Raw genomic sequence first — 15,967 nt, forward strand, 5'->3', positions numbered from 1 at the left:
TTGTAATGTTTATTGATAGGCAAAATACTTAAAAGCTTCTGTTACTCTCTGGAAAAGAACTTGCTTATTTTATCCGGTAACTATTCAGAAAATTTTATGAAGACTGAACTTTTTCAAAAATGCTTTTATCGTAACATAAGCTCAAAATGAGAGTTAATTTAAGTTACATCTTGAAAAGCTATTTTTCAAACATATTATGTTGTTATATAACTGCTACTATTCATAAAATTAGAAAATGCAAGAAAAGTACTCATATAGGAAACTAGAGAATCCAGCTGTTCTACCATGGTTTTGCTGCAAATGGCTAGTCTTTGAAAACTTGGCATAAAAAGGAGTTTGAATTCCACAAACCCATAAAGTGAATATACTTAGATTGGAAAAGGGGTAATATAGCCTCAATTTTTAAAAAGGGAAATAGAGAAGACCTCAGAATCTATAGGGTGGTCAGTCTCACCCTGGTGCCTGGCAAGATCATGGAGCAGATCCACCTGGAATCTATGATAAGGCACATGGAAAATGAGGAGGTGATTGCTGGCAGCCAACATGGCTCCACTAAGGGCAAATAGTGCCTAACAAATTTGAGGGTCTTCTGTGGCAGGTTTACAGTGGTGGGGATGGGGGCAGAGCAGTTGATGTCCTCTGCCTGGACCTGTGCAAAGCATTTGATGCTGTCCCACATGATATCCTTGTCTCTAAAGTGGAGAGACATCAATTTGATGGGCAGGTCAGTCAGTGGATAAAGAATTGTCTGCATAGTCTCACTGAAAGAGTTGTGGTCAATGGTTTGATGTCCAAGCGAGGATCAATGACAGGTGGCATTCCCTGGGGTGTTGGTGCTGCAGCATTGTTTAACATCTTCATTGGTAACATGGACATGTCAGCAAGTTTAAGGTCCCTTCCAACTCAAACCATTCTGGGATTTTATCTTTCTGTTTTCTGTTATTCTACTGCTATTGTAAATATTTCAGGAGCTCATTTAGTTGCCTGAAAACACAAACACAATTATCCAATGAAATTATACTTGCAGTATTAAAGCCTTGTCAGTTTAGGCAGAGGTAGAATTTCATCTCTATACAAGAACAGGGCCACTAACCCTCAAAAAGCAAAGATACAGAGTGGTCAAGGAACCAACACAAGAGCAGATAAGTGGTGTTAGATATCTTGCATCTCAAAATTGTGCCATAAGTTGAGTGAAGGTCACCAATGCACACAGATTTTAAAGGAAGGCCTTTTTCTTTATTTGGGAAGACAGCATTTCAAAATCACACTGATATCTTTGAATTTTTCCTCCTTTTCTGACTTTATGCATTTAAGACTATAAAAAGGGATAACTCTTTTATTTATTATCTTCTACATCTACCTTTAGAAGTTACATAACACAGCAATCATCTGCCACCTATCCTTTTTTAAACATTTCTGTTGAGCTAAACTTTCTGACTATTGCCTGTAGGTTTGCTGCCAGGTCACTGTAATGTTTTTTGTTTGCTGTCCAGAAAAAGACATTATGGTTTCAAATTTTTCATTAATGCCTTGGCCTAATTCACATAATGAGAACACATTTCCTATGTATCCTACTAGATATGCTGGAAACATCAAGTATGTTAGTCCAGTTTGGACTAACCTTTCCTTAGTTTCAGATTCTTATTTCTTTATGACCATGAGTTGTGAACTATTAAGAAGAAAGCATCTGCTTCTAATACCAATGCAAATTGTTTTAAACTTAGGCTGATGTATTTTTTATCTCAAGTAAAGGCTCTTAGAAGTGAATGGAGACTTCTCTCCATCCTTTCTTCCCTTACCCTGACAGTAAATAACTCACTGCCTCACCATCCAAGGATTTTCTTTCCTGCTCTATTTGCATCAGATTGACTGAGCCTCCTTGGTGAATTATCTGGGACTGCCAAGGGCACCCTGCTGACCTGGATCCTACAAGGTCCCGTGAGACCATTGGAAAGAGACCATCATCTCCCTTTTGTATGTCTTTACTGAATCTGTACCTCCCCTTCTTAGCCCCTGCAGGTCCCCAAAATATGTGTTGTATAGTTTTCAGCTATATGATCATTTCAGTCTGTGGTTCAGACAGACAAGATGTCCAACTGTTTTTTCAAAAGAGGTTCCTCAGGCAAATGACATGTTAAATTTCAGGTATCTGCAATCTGCTACAATCTATTTGTCTCATAATAGAAAAAGCACAATCTAGAAATCTTATTCATTACATAGTACAGAAAAAAAGTCACTTAATGAAATATTTAGAAACACGTTAATCAATCTAAACAGAATGCAAAATATGAATGTTTGCTACTCCATGTTTTGTTCAAATACTATTGTTGATATTACTTTTTTACATAAGACTAAGAAAATAAATATTCAACCCATATCAGGATTCTTTTTCATTGTAGAATAATTTTAAATTCTTTTATACGATTAAGTGATACATGTTTCTAAACTGAAACTTTTGGGAAAAGTAGATTATATTTTCATATAGAGAGATACATGGAATAATCCTAACTTTCTCCAGATAGATTGTCTGATTTACTTACCTTGCATGATGGATGGAGTCAATAAAAAGTATCTTTAAAAGAAGGCAATAAAGAGTACCAGGTTTAATAGAGAAAGTCATAATGCAGTTGGTTGGAAACCTCTCCAAAGACTCCAGTGAGTTCCTATTCAAAAAATGTGCCCTGCAGGACAGATGGCATATTGGCTTTTGGTTATGTCAGTTTAAAGTACTGTCACCATTTCTTCCACCTTTATTGGTTGCTTAATCTTCTTCTTTCTTTTTTTTTTTTTTTTTCTTTTTTTTTCCTTTTTTTTTTTTTTTTGGCATGAACCCCAACATGCTTGAATTTAGGAATGCAGCTTGGCATGGAGGAACAGGGATGATTTGGAAGGCAAATGCAGTAGCTGTTGCTTTTGACTGGTTTTTCATGAGTGCTTCATAATTTGATTGCTGGATCCTTTTGTTTATTGGGACTCTAGAAAGGACTAATTTTATGGAGGTTTGTATTTGAAACAGGTATATTTTCTTTTAGCTACCATTTTAAGAGCTGCTAGGGTTGTCTTAGGTCAGCTCCTGACAATGAATTGACACATTTATGAAATCACATTGATTCTAATTTTGGTTTTTCTTTCATTTTAGGAATTTAAAGCTTTTCTCTTTTTTCCCCAAGATGTTTGAATTGTGTTCTGGCCATACCAAACTGTCCTTTACACCTTGGGGGATCTAATAACCTTATATTCAGGGGTTTGTAAAGAACTACCACATAAAAAGAGACTATTACTGAACAGGCATTTTTGTCATTACCGCAGAACAGTCATGAAATATCTTGAAGATTTCAGAGGATTTGCAATATTCTTTTCCTTTTTTCTTTTTCTTTGAAGAGCATATGATGGAGAAAGATAATGCAGCAGTTTTTACCATATATAAAAAAACATTCTTCAGATAGAATAGCAGTATGGGAAGAAAAAATATTTTCAAATAATTAGTCAACCAACATCAGCTAGCAGTTGTAGGCTGAGAATCATCCCCTTAAAGTTTTTAAAGGGGCTGAGCCCATAGAAAATTTCTTACTTCAGTTGTTTGATTCAAGTATTGGGTAAGGCCCATAGTAAGTACAATAAGGAGATCAAAATTTTCTGTTTTGCTGCCTTATCAGGAACTGCCTCACTATAGTTAATTTAATGTCTGCTGAGCTGTTTTGGGAAGCGTGTGTCTATGTGTATGCATTTTCCTCACACTGAGTGTTTATGACAATTGAACAGAAAAAGCATTCTTGGCATTTCCCCAAAGAATGTTAGTCTTGATATACAGCTGTATTTCTATTTCTGTCTCAACTGGAAAATTAGATACTTTCTGATGCAAATGCTATGCTATGGCATTTTTGTGTCAAGCAGTGACACCTTCTACAGAAAAGAATTTTTAAAAAGGTTATTCATATGCCCAGTTAAAATTTGTGTGCAATATATTTCTGTAGAAATATTTAACATTTTTTCAGTGCTTTGGTTCACACAAACAAACAATACAGTACTGAAAATTTGAAGTAAATACTGCTTCAAGATGAAAAAACATTTCATCTTTGGTATTGTATAAAGAAAAGGCAGCCAAAAATCCCTGGTTCTAAAAGACTTTCTTAGTCTACTATTCACCCTTGGAGTATAGCAGTCTTATACCCAAAGGGTATGTAAAACATGATAAAATAGATTCAGCTTAAAAAACAGCAATTAAGTTTATAACTACCATACATTGTCTTGGCTTTTTAGTGGAAGTAGCTGAAAATCTGAAAAAAGAACAACCATAAAAATGACTTTTGTAGATGTGTATGTAAACTGTCTAACTATTGCTAAAAGAAACAGCAGACTTGTTCTGCTTCTTAAAATCAGAATTTCTTAATGTTAATTAAAAAAAAAGAAATAAATTCCGGCAAAGTGACTGGTAAAATAGTCTCTTCCTTAAAAAATTCATTGCTGAAAGAAGGCTATTTCCAAGCATAAGATATCACCCTCCACTTAGTGTTAAGAATTTGACTTCTCAGAATTATGCCTTTTATTTTGTTTTCTGGTTTAAAAGCTATCTGAATATGTTACAGTGTCCAGGCCTCAGGCATACTCATTGCAGTAGTGAAGGCATTTCCTGTTGACTTTGTTGACTTGTTGTGAGATTCCCCTTGGGATGTTTCTTTTATATATTCTTCTGACTTGCTTATTTTGTTTTCACAACCAATTTCACAAGGGTGACGTTTTCTAGAATAGTCAATTTCTGAGGCATTCACCCGAAACAAGGGACAAGGGATGTTAAATATCTGTTTTGAATCACTCATAGGAATAACCTGAGGCAGATTTCCCAACCGCCCAGACAACTTCCAGAGCTGTGAGGCACCAGCTCCAGTAAACTGAACTTTATTTCTTTGCATTTTCTTTGGTTGAGCATTTGGTTTTTAAAATGTAGAGAACACCAGAAATAGTTCTCCTCCTTCAGAAAAGGGAGTGTAAACAGAAGAGAAGGGTTGGAAGGCTCTGGGGAGAGCCTATGTAAGATCTGATTTGCTGCTTATATTGCTGTGAGGAGGCAGTGGCTGCTGTTGGGAGTCATCCCTCCTTTCTTTTTTCCCTTTAGCAGTAAGTTCTTTCTGGTATTTCCAAAGACAGCAACAGACTTTACTTTCTAGGGATTTATCACAAGTCATGTAGGCAGCAGCCAGTTTAGCTTATGCCTTTAAGTTGGACCTGAATTTCTGAGAATAAATGCACATGAGAATGTCTTCCATTGTGACATGTTTAAAATGCAATTCCTGCTTTATTATCATAATAATATTCCCCTTATTGGCTTGACAGCCTAAATTAGTGACATTTGCATGGACCAAGAGAAGATTTTCATTTACTGAACAGTTTCTTATTGATATTATTGTATTTACTGAGGGCTGCTTTGATAGAATCAATCTTTATAGCTGCTCCACGGCTTCCCTACACAAATAGCTATAAATACAAATAAATACATGCATACACATACATATGCAAATATATGTATATATTTGCATTTATTCACAGTGATCAACAATGTTATCTTTTGATGTGTGGTCAAAAAGGATGTATTTGGATATGCTTTCACAGTCAGAACCTATTTACTGGATTTGTAATTGCGTAGTAAGATCCTGTGGTTCTTTGGGCAATATTTATTAGGCTCACACAGAGCAAGGAGCTGACTCCTGCTAGTTCCCTGGAGGCTGAAGATATCAGCTTCAGGATTTCCTGCGGCATCAGTTAGTGCAGTGACTGAGAAATGAGATTTTGATTTCAGAAAGCTTGACTAAGGTCTGCAGTAAAATGTGGCATAACACATTGTGGTATCTACTCACTGTGCTCCTGGAAAATTAACCTTTATTGCTAGCTTCTAAATTTCCCAAGATCTGTATTATTTATAGCTGCCAGTGGTCATGCTACTTTGTTAAATTTTAAAGTTAACTAAAATGTTAGTATTATACATAATTTACCTCCTAGCAATCCCATTTTTCATATTTAATTTCTAAGTAGCCTAAATTTTCTGAAGTTGCATGTGAATGTAGGCAAGTGAGTCTTTCACTGTGATTCTAGAATGCTGAAGCTTGTTAAAGATCATGAATGAACAAACATTTGTGTATTTCTCTGTGAGTACAAATATTGTTATAAAAATAAGATATACAAACTTGTCAAAATATATTATTTCCTCATCTTTATTAAATACATACTAACAAATGTAGTAGGTTTGTGCTTTGTTTTGAAGTGTCATGAAATGTAAAGCTTTAATACATATATATATATGAAGTCATAATTTTTTTAAGCAATTCTTCCCATAATGTCTTTTTTTATACCCCTGATGTTTCTTATTTCTAACCAGTTCTCTTCTAAGATGAAGATATTTTAAGATACTGCTTTCAAAAAATGTCTTGCATACTCAGTAACCTGATTATCAATGAAAGTGCAAAAGATTCACAGTCTCTTTAGAAACCAAAACTTGTACTATGTGGCACCTTCTGAGAATTTTTTCTGTTGCTGTCCAGTACTATGATTAATGGAGGTGAATATCAAAACTACATTGGTTTAGTCTGGGTCCTAGTTATAATATTAAAGAACCATTGATCCCAGCCCTTCCTCATCCCCATTAGACAAGATTTCTTTTGTGTAAGCTATTCTAATGAATATAGATAGCATAGATAGGCTGCTGTCTAGCTTGAATAGGCAGATTTGTCCTCCTTTCCTCTTTCAACACACTGAAATATGAGATATTAGCCCTATCAACTTATCCTGTAGGAAGCTGATAATCATCATGAGTAGATGACATCAATTCCTCTTGCTTATATAAGGAATTACCAAAATGTTTAGTCCCTGCTTTCACCAGCAGTTCGTACCACTTAATACCCAGAGTAAATAAATAGAAATGCAAATCCTTTCTTCACATGTTGGAGGTGAAGGCTAAAGCACAGTCTATTATCTAATCTATCTATCTAGTTATCTTCATTCTAATTAACATTCACTTCTGATTTAGTGCAGTAAATATGTTAGTTTGGACTTGCATGGAAACTTGCTCACCTAAAAGGAAGTTGGAAGTGTCTGTGCTGGGTACTTTGATGTTCTCTTATTTCTCCCCTTTCTCCGTTCCCATGAAGATGATCAGATTGTTTTTAATATCAAATGTTCATTTTATTGTGAGTCTTCTGCTCAATTTGTGATATTAATAAATGAGAGCAAAAGTAATGAAGAAGTGCATTATTTGCTTTTTCATGTTGGTGGGTGGAAAAGGTTGTATGATTAAAAGAAATAAACAGATGTTTCAGGAGATCTGTTATAAACTTTTAGCAGAGACCCCATGAGTTTTCAATATGTAGACAAAGTTTTGCTTAAGTTCCAAGGTTAAATGTAGTGTGTGTGCATGTGTTTGTTTTATAATTATTTTGGTTTGCATACTTTTTAAAAGAATGCCTAAAACATTTTTAGTGCTTTAAATTGCTCACAATATTGTATTTAGCCTTTCTACAATGTCAGTATTATGATTATTTACTTCAAGGTTGTTTCAGCACCAGTGTACAACCAGTGTTTCTTTCTGTTTTTTTGGTACTCCAGGAAGCAGCCACGGAAAGACAGAAGATGAAAGCTCCTATTCCCAACTTGATTCTCTTGTATGCTACTCTGACTCAGAGCTTGAAGGTTGTAACCAAAAGGGGATCAGGTAAGTAAATCTTTATCTCTGTGGCTACAATATGGCTCGGAAAGAAGTGCTTAATGTTTGCAAACAAACACCAGGATGTTGTTATGGGGGTTTGGAATACAGTTAAGAGGATTTCAAATTCTGCAGCAAGAAGAGTTGGCAGCTTCTATATATTTTTTGGCTATTGTTTTCTGTAGACTTTATGAAAAAAAAATCAGATGTGTAATGTGAAATGAATATAACTTTTCACCTGCTGAAGGAAAGTTATTCCCAGAACTTTTTAACTTACTTAAAAGACTACCTTGCAGTCAGTGTTGTTAGGTTACAGGATTTGTCTGTTTTTCTATATGCTTTGGAAAATTAAGATCATAGAGTTTGGGTTTAAGCAACAACAAATAGATCAAACACATTAAATTTAATAACCATGAAAAGTGAACAGCAAAATGTGTTTTTGAAAGGGATACTTAATACGTGGTTGAAGAGTTTAATTCAGCAAAGAAAAATAGTCGGTATTCAGACAGTTGGGTAGTTTTGGATTCATTGTTTTCTCTGTCACCCTGAAATTCTAATTTTACTCTCTGGCTTTTCAGTGGGTAATGAAAAAAATAGAATTCTACTTCTGCAACTTATCTTACTAGACTGCACTAAAGAAAATGAAATCCTTAATGAAAACCTTAATTCCTTGTTGGTGGATTAATGAAAGTCTTAATCCCATGTTGATTGAATTAGTTAATTTGGTTTGTTGCTAGTTGTAAATTTCCTTTTGGCATTGGAGTGTTTTAGGTAGCTTTTGTTGTGCTTTTCCAGTCTGTATCTGATTTTTTTTTTTTTTTCTGGTTGGTAGTAGTTGTAAACTGATGCTTTGGGAGAACACAGCTCTTTATACATTTTTGGCAACTTCTTAAATTATACCTTGCCTTTTCAATGGAATATATTTGTAACAGCAGAATGAAATAGATTATGTCTCCAATATTTTAGTAGCTGGAAATATTGACATAGGAAAGGCAAGCATGGAGTACTACTACAGAGTAAGGTATTCCTTAATGAAAACTTGAGAATAAAGTACATTTGGGGTTATTTAAACTCAAGAAAACTGCAATGCACAGACTTGTGCAGAGCAAAGGATCTGGTTATAAGTTGAAATGTTTATAAGCTGCTATAGCCTTGATAGATAATGTAGATATCCTTTGAATATGTCTGGCTAAGATTTTTTGATTAAGATTTTATAGTTTTAAACTTGAAGTCAAGGTCCCTTAATTCAAATATAGAAAAAAAACATTATTGATCTTAAAGTAAATTTTACAAAGACATCCATTCTTAAGGAACTTAAAAAAGTCCAGCTATCACCTGTTACTTGAAAGTGGCAATGATAACTTGGGTTGTCTTTGCATTTTATTTCATAACTTTTTGCCTGTATCATCTTCATCTGATTAACCAATGCAAGGAAAAAATGGTAAAAATACAATGAAATTTATTTTTGGGAAAGTAATATAATTGCTGTCCAGCAAAAAAGAAAAAACATACAAAATTTTTCAAGTTATATAGAATTTGTTCTCATCCTGATGCAGTAAGAAAAAGGAAAACCTATAATGGAAATCTTTGTACCATATCTTGCTGTAACATGGGGGCTTGAGGTTTTTGCATGCTTCTCCTGTGTAAGCTTCAATTAGATGTATCACCAAGGGGGCAGTTTGTCATACTGTGTGTGCAAAGGAAAAAAATCTCTGATTTACTGAAATCTCAGATCCTTCTGCCTTTGGCCATGCTGCTTTGTGATTTCAGATTTGAAGAACTTCATCAGTGCTAGGTGGAATGTACTAGTGTGTGATGGTTCTTGGTTTGCTTTTGTGGTTTGTTTTATTTGGTTTGGCTTGGTTTAGGTTTTTTACATCCCTTGGGTGCTCAGGAGGGCTATTTTTGCAATCCTGAAGTGTTTCTACAAAGAAAACCTTATTTAACAGGGGTTTTAACAAAATAAGATTGACTTATGTGTACTGTGAAAATATAAATGGTTTCCAAATATTAGTGCAACTCATAATTGTGAGTAGGAAAAAATATTGATTGGAAAGTAGAACTTGAGTTTTATTGAACATGTTAGCCAGAGGCAGAGCATGGTGAGGGCAAGGTTTAAATCTCTTCAGTCAGTTCCACCTGTGAGTGCATTTTGTTCTTGAAATATCACCATGAAAGCAAAGAAAAAATTTAAAAGTAATAATTTCTACTTATGAGTTGTTATAAATATGGAGTTGCAGTAGCCACCTTTTTGAGATGTACTGCTTTTCTTTACTTCCTTCTCTGTTATAAATTACAGAGATGTAATAAAGTTAAAGAAGTTTACATCAGTGTGCTAAATGGTTGGTCTAATTGGGATTTATTCCTTCTAATTCCGCTTTTTGGAACCTGTTTCTGATGATCAAACCCAAAACCACAGAACTTGTGTTCATTCTTTATTTATTTATGTATTTATTTATTCAATGTATATATTTTCATATATATTAGATATTTTAATATATTTATTAAAATACAATTTAATTTATTTTATGTTTATTTTTTATTTTGAGTATTTAATTATAAAAAAGAGATCTGTCCTTGAAAATATGTCAATATGGTCAGAGTGCTTGACCTGTTTTCTATGTTGATTGATCAGTTCTGCTAAAAAGATAGTGATTAATAAAATAATGAGTTTGTCAGTCTGGTGGAGATACATTTCCAACAACTTCTCTGATTTTTCAAGAACTTTAGAAAGTCATTTTCTAAAAATCCATAGTAATTCTGGCCATCTGTTGGCTTTCAGGACTGAAGTTATATCAAGTAATTAGCTATATGTGGAAACAATTAGAATCAATATAGTATTCTTGGTTTTGTTTGTTTGAGAAGAGGGTTAAAAAGACTTTACAATAGAAGAAATCTTAGTTTGTGCTGCACTGGATTTAATCTCTGATCATGAGAGCAATCCTTATACAAAGCATTTAAATTACTTCAAGGTGGTCTTTGAATCTTTCTATCACTGTGTGCTATGAATCAAATAAATATATTAATATAGGGAATAAAGGGAGCACTGTTAATCAAATATTTATTATGTTATACAGAAAACATACTTTAAATTAGTTTGGTCACAGCTTTTCAACTTACCTGTTTAACACTTTATCTTGTATGATTGTCTCTATCTGACAGATGAGACTTTTTTTTCCAGTTACTATTTTAATAAAGTTCTGAACAGTTTCAAGTTACTCTTTAATACATGTTGGATTTCTTTTACATTAAGAGCATGTGATGACTGTGCTTGTTACATGAGAATGGATAGCTGAGCAGCTGTAGTAAAAATTCCATTTTTAAATACAGATGATACAAGAAACTTCTTCCTAATCCATGCATGCAGATGACTTGTAAGCACGCCTTAACTTTTCCTGTCAAGTAGAGTTGACCATACAACACCTACAGGTTTTAATGCCTTCTCAAGAAAGAAAGAAATAAATGATTCTTTGCTGTAACCTTCCCTGTTCCAACCACTAACTTCACAGTGGACATCATGGTTATTAATTGGGTGTTTCAGGAATTCAGTGAAGTCTCCCTGAACTGTAGAGGCTTCAGAGCCTGCAAAAGTAACTGCAAAGAGGAACTTTCTTCTGTCAAATAATAGATCTCAGATAAGATTTGCTAAATGGGAAGCTGATTCTTGCACTACTTCTCAGCTCCTTTACATGTCTTAAAGCACCTTCCATCATGAAACAGTTTCTGTCTGATCACAGTTATCTATTTGATGCAAAGGAAGAATAAATACTTAAAGCCTACATATTTTCATTCATTCAGTGCATAGTTTTACAGGAACTGAGTTTTACAGGAATTGATTTAAACTTCAAAAGGATAGAAGAAAATGCCCGTTACTTAGCATGAAACCAAACTACATATAAATTTGTGCTGTGCCTAAGTGTGTAGATTTACTTTCTGTGCAATTCAGTTCTGTCCTTGATAGTATTTTGAGAACTTTATGGTAATACATTTCTAAATGTTTTCCTTTCAGTGACTTTTCCTGAAATTATCCAGTTTCATAGTTTGAACTAAATTGTTGGTTTGGTTTGGTTTGGTTTTTTTTGGTGGGTTTTTTTTTTTTTTTTGTTTTGTTTTTGTTTTTGTTTTTTTTTTGTAATGTGGTTCTACATTCATAGAACTTAGATTTCTAAAAGTCTCTTCTTTACAGGTTGAATGGTATTTGATCACGTACTTCTGCTGAACAGAATTTTGGCTTATGAATAATTTAATATTCATCAAAGATGAAGTAGGTTAGGAAAGAGAGCCTCATGCTGATGCATATAGACTTTTTTCCCTATAAGATATATGTTAAATGAAATACTTGAACACTGCATTGCCATCTGGTGGTTTTTTCCAAGGATGCTGAGTAGACAAAAGAAAGAAATGTTTGGGAATTTTTTATTAAAAAAAAAAAAAAAACAAAACACAAATGCAGTAAAAGGGAAAATGTGGAAAAAAGAATGGAAAGAGATCTCATTACATAAAAAAATTATGAGCTGATCAGTTTATTCTGACAGTATTATTGTATTCTCTTTTTTCATGCTTAGATTGCTTAATAACAATCTGGTTGCCTTGTATCAAAGAGGTGAGAGTTGCTACTACTGCCTCTAGTTTTCTGCTTCTCTACAGATTATTCTGCATTATTGGTTAATTAATATTCTGTGTTCAGTTCTGCTATTGTGAATAGAAATATTCGTTTCTAGATCAAATTATTCTATGATGGAATGATTTAGCTGGAAGGAAAATCTTTTTAGTGATGGGTTTTTGGGATATGCATATGATCCTTCACATCATTATGCTGAGAATAAAGTCTAGATATGTATTCTGTTGTGTAGCAGTAGATTGGTTCTCTTTTTAATGTCTAGTATTTTTTTGCCTTAGCAATTATTACTCAACATGGGTGGTTCTTGTCGTACTTGGATGAAAGATCGACAATATTTTCAATACCTATGAAATAAGGTAGCAAAGACTTTGACACTGAATTTTTTTTTTGAGTTTTATTTCTGTATGAGCAGAATATTAATTTTAATGAGGTAAAAAATATTCCAAATTTTTTTTTTCTAACAATAGTGGAACTCTGAGGAACAGACTGGATATACATAATAAAATTTCAACTAGTTATTCTTTAATAAGTATAAGGTTATAAGGTTATACTTTTCTAAATTATTGCCATCCATGATTTTTTAGGATTTCTTTCTCATGAAATAATAAGTATATTTTAGATAATTATAACAGTTTTACAAAAGAATATCTCTGAATAAAAAGACAGTTGCTGTTTTCTGACTTTTTTTTAATAACTGGAAAAGGAACATATCTGTGCAATATTGTCCTTAACAGCAACAAAGCCAATGAAGAAGCTAATGAGGAATGTCATCATGAGAACTCAACAATGTAGTTAAAAAAAGAAAGAAATATAAGTAAGTCAAGACAGTGTGAGAACACTTTGCATCTAGGAAGGGTTTTTGAATTGCCTTTACTCATCTGCACTTAATAATTGAACTGTCACTCTTTTATAGAACGTATATATATAATCCAGCTTATAAAAACACTTTGAGAAATTGCACATAATTAAGTGCTGAGCCTTAGCAGAGATCTGTACCCAGTATTTGAGTATTTTTAGTTTATTTTTAATTTATTTCTTGTAACCCCTCCAGGTGACATTTGGTGTCCTAATTGTGTAGTACTACATAAATAGTCCTATTCTTCTTAGTATCTCCCTTTCAGTAATTCCATTCTGTTTTTAATTCTGCTTGTGTTTTGGTTGCCTAAGTATTTTCCTTTTGGCTTCTTGTCAAAAGGTAATTAGTTGATGAATGTCATGTTGGATCTGGTATGCACTGAATAGAAATAAGGAGGTTCAAAAATAAATCAATATACCTGTTGTTTTTTTTCTAATACAATTTATGAGCAGAACACTCACACATGCTGTATTCCAGGTACTGTGAGCTTGGAGCAAAGCAATATGTATATAAATAAAGGCTATGCTTCTTCTAAACCAGAGGAGTTCATGTCTATTGATATTAATGGCTCCTAGCTGTTGTTTTCACTCCGTTACAGAATGTTAATTTCCCATTATTAATTGATGAGACTTGTGGCTTGTTGTGTGGTTATGTAGAAACTGAAATAATATTTAGAGTCTGTGTCTATTTGATGTACAATATTAACTTCCACAAGCAATGACTTTTTAAACTGGAACAATCAAGACTACTGTTATTACTATGGAAATGTTTTTTTCTATCTCTATGTTTAGTGACGGGAAGAAAAAGTATAGTGAATATCAGTCCTAAGCAAATATATGTGTACCTTTCTTATTGCTCTGGGGAGCAGAATTATTTTTGCATCATGACCTGATTAAGAAGTGAACCTTGCTTCTTATGAGGATTGTTTCAAAAAACTCATTTTGAATTGGCATATAAATATGCAACCTAGTTTATGGTTGTAGCTGTGGGGCTGAATGGGGAAAACTCGGTGAAACAATTTTCTTTTTGAAGGAGTAGAGACAAAAAGATGAGGGTGAATCTTTGCAGTTAAAAACAGAACAGAGATAAAGAGAAATCCTTGTTTCGTTCTTAGGCAATTTTCTTATATTGTGATCTATTAATTAATTCCATGTTGATTTTAGTAAAACTATTATTCTTCAGGTTTTCATCCTAAGAATAAAATATGTTTCAGTTTTTTTTTTTTTTGCACCTGTTCTATTAAAAGATCGGTATTCCTCCCCATTTAAATGTGTAGTAGAAATCACTGTTTAATTTTTAATGCTACAACTTCCTCTTCATAGTTGAAGAATTAATTAACTGAGTGTATCCACTTTCTTGGATTTTTTCTAATTACTCTGCAAGATACAGTTGTATCTCAGTGGAGGAGGGAGTTTCTTGCTTTCTTACTTGTGCATTTCTTTGAATGATAAAAGCCTTCAAAAGCAGTGCAGTAATGGGGTCAGCTGAGATGAATGATTTCTTGTGCCTGCTGGGAGGGAAGCCTAGATGATCTAGAGATGCAAAGACTCTAGTTTATCTGGTGTAAATGCTCTGCCTCCTTCTTCAACACTTGTGCTCTTTGTCCTGAACTTCTGCTATCTGTCGAATTCTGGAGGGAATTGTGAGGCCTTCTGTAATTAAAATAACCCACAGAAAATATTTGCATCTTGCTATTACTACATGGCACCAGGATGTCAGAAGAGCAATTAGTGCCCTTTAGCCCCTTATTTAGACATCAAAAGCATCCATATCCCCATCCTGCGGCAATTCTGACAAAGCCACTTAGACCAGTTTTGGTATGATCCTCAACTTTCCTGGTATATGAAGGTAAACCTCCATTTGATTATTGGTAGGTGAAAAGGCATGACTTGCTGTTTGTGAATCAAGAGATACTGGAAGAAAGTAGGAGCGGAGAATCAACTTATTTAGTCAATTCCTGCATATTCAGGAAGTTAGAGGGCTCCTATAGAATACGGTTTTGAAACTGGGTTTTGGTTTTCTTCTTTTTTTGGTTTTTTCTTCTTTTTTTTTGGTTTTCTTCTGTTTTGCTTGTTTATGCCAACAGTGTATGGGAAGTGTTAGATTTTTTTTTTTAAATTATCTTTTACAATACTGCATATTTATTTAGCTACAGAATATTGTATGTTTTGCACTACTATGAAGTATTTTTCAATGTACAGTTTTCATGCTGAATAATAATGTTGCTAGAAAGAACACCAAGTTTTGCTAGTTACCTGTGCTTGAGCAAGGGGATGGTTTGGCTCCAATGGCCTCTACTCTGCTTATATAAGTGAAGGATGCTATTCAATATGTCAGATGAACAGCAAATATGAGGACTGTATACCAAGGGGTGGCAGAAAGACTATACTGTAAAGAAAAGAGAGAAAAAGAGAAGGAGATAGAGAGAAAGAGAGAAAGAAAGAAGGAAAGAAAGGAAGAAAGAAAGGAGAAAGAACGAAAAGGAAAGAAAGAGAAAGAATAGAAGAACGAGAAAGCAAGAAAGAAGAGAGAAAGAAAGAAAGACGAATAGAAAGAAGAAAGCAAGAAAGAATAGAGACAGAATAGAAAGAGAAAAGAGCTACCATGAAAGAAAGACAAGGAGAAAGCTATAAGAGATAAAGAGCGAAAGAGACTCAGCAAGAAAGAATCACCGACAATAACCCTCCCTCCTCCCTCCCTCCCTCCCCCTCCCTCCCTCCTACCTCCCGCCCTCCCTCCCTCCCTCCTCCCTCCATCACAGTCCAGCCTCAAACCCTCCCTCCCTCCCGCACATCAACTA

General features: G+C 34.0%; 1 protein-coding gene across 1 annotated transcript in view; it reads left to right on the forward strand.

The window, feature by feature from the left end:
* The first annotated feature begins 7,617 nt into the window (after positions 1-7,617).
* The window catches only part of IL1RAPL1 (interleukin 1 receptor accessory protein like 1), a 584,747-nt gene continuing 576,397 nt past the window's right edge, over positions 7,618-15,967 (forward strand). Inside the window, exon 1 of the mRNA XM_050980007.1 lies at positions 7,618-7,699. Coding sequence (XP_050835964.1) covers positions 7,618-7,699 — 82 coding nt within the window. The remainder of the gene's footprint in view (positions 7,700-15,967) is intronic.

Source organism: Serinus canaria, chromosome 1 (genome assembly GCF_022539315.1).
Source record: "Serinus canaria isolate serCan28SL12 chromosome 1, serCan2020, whole genome shotgun sequence".
Taxonomy (NCBI): domain Eukaryota; kingdom Metazoa; phylum Chordata; class Aves; order Passeriformes; family Fringillidae; genus Serinus; species Serinus canaria.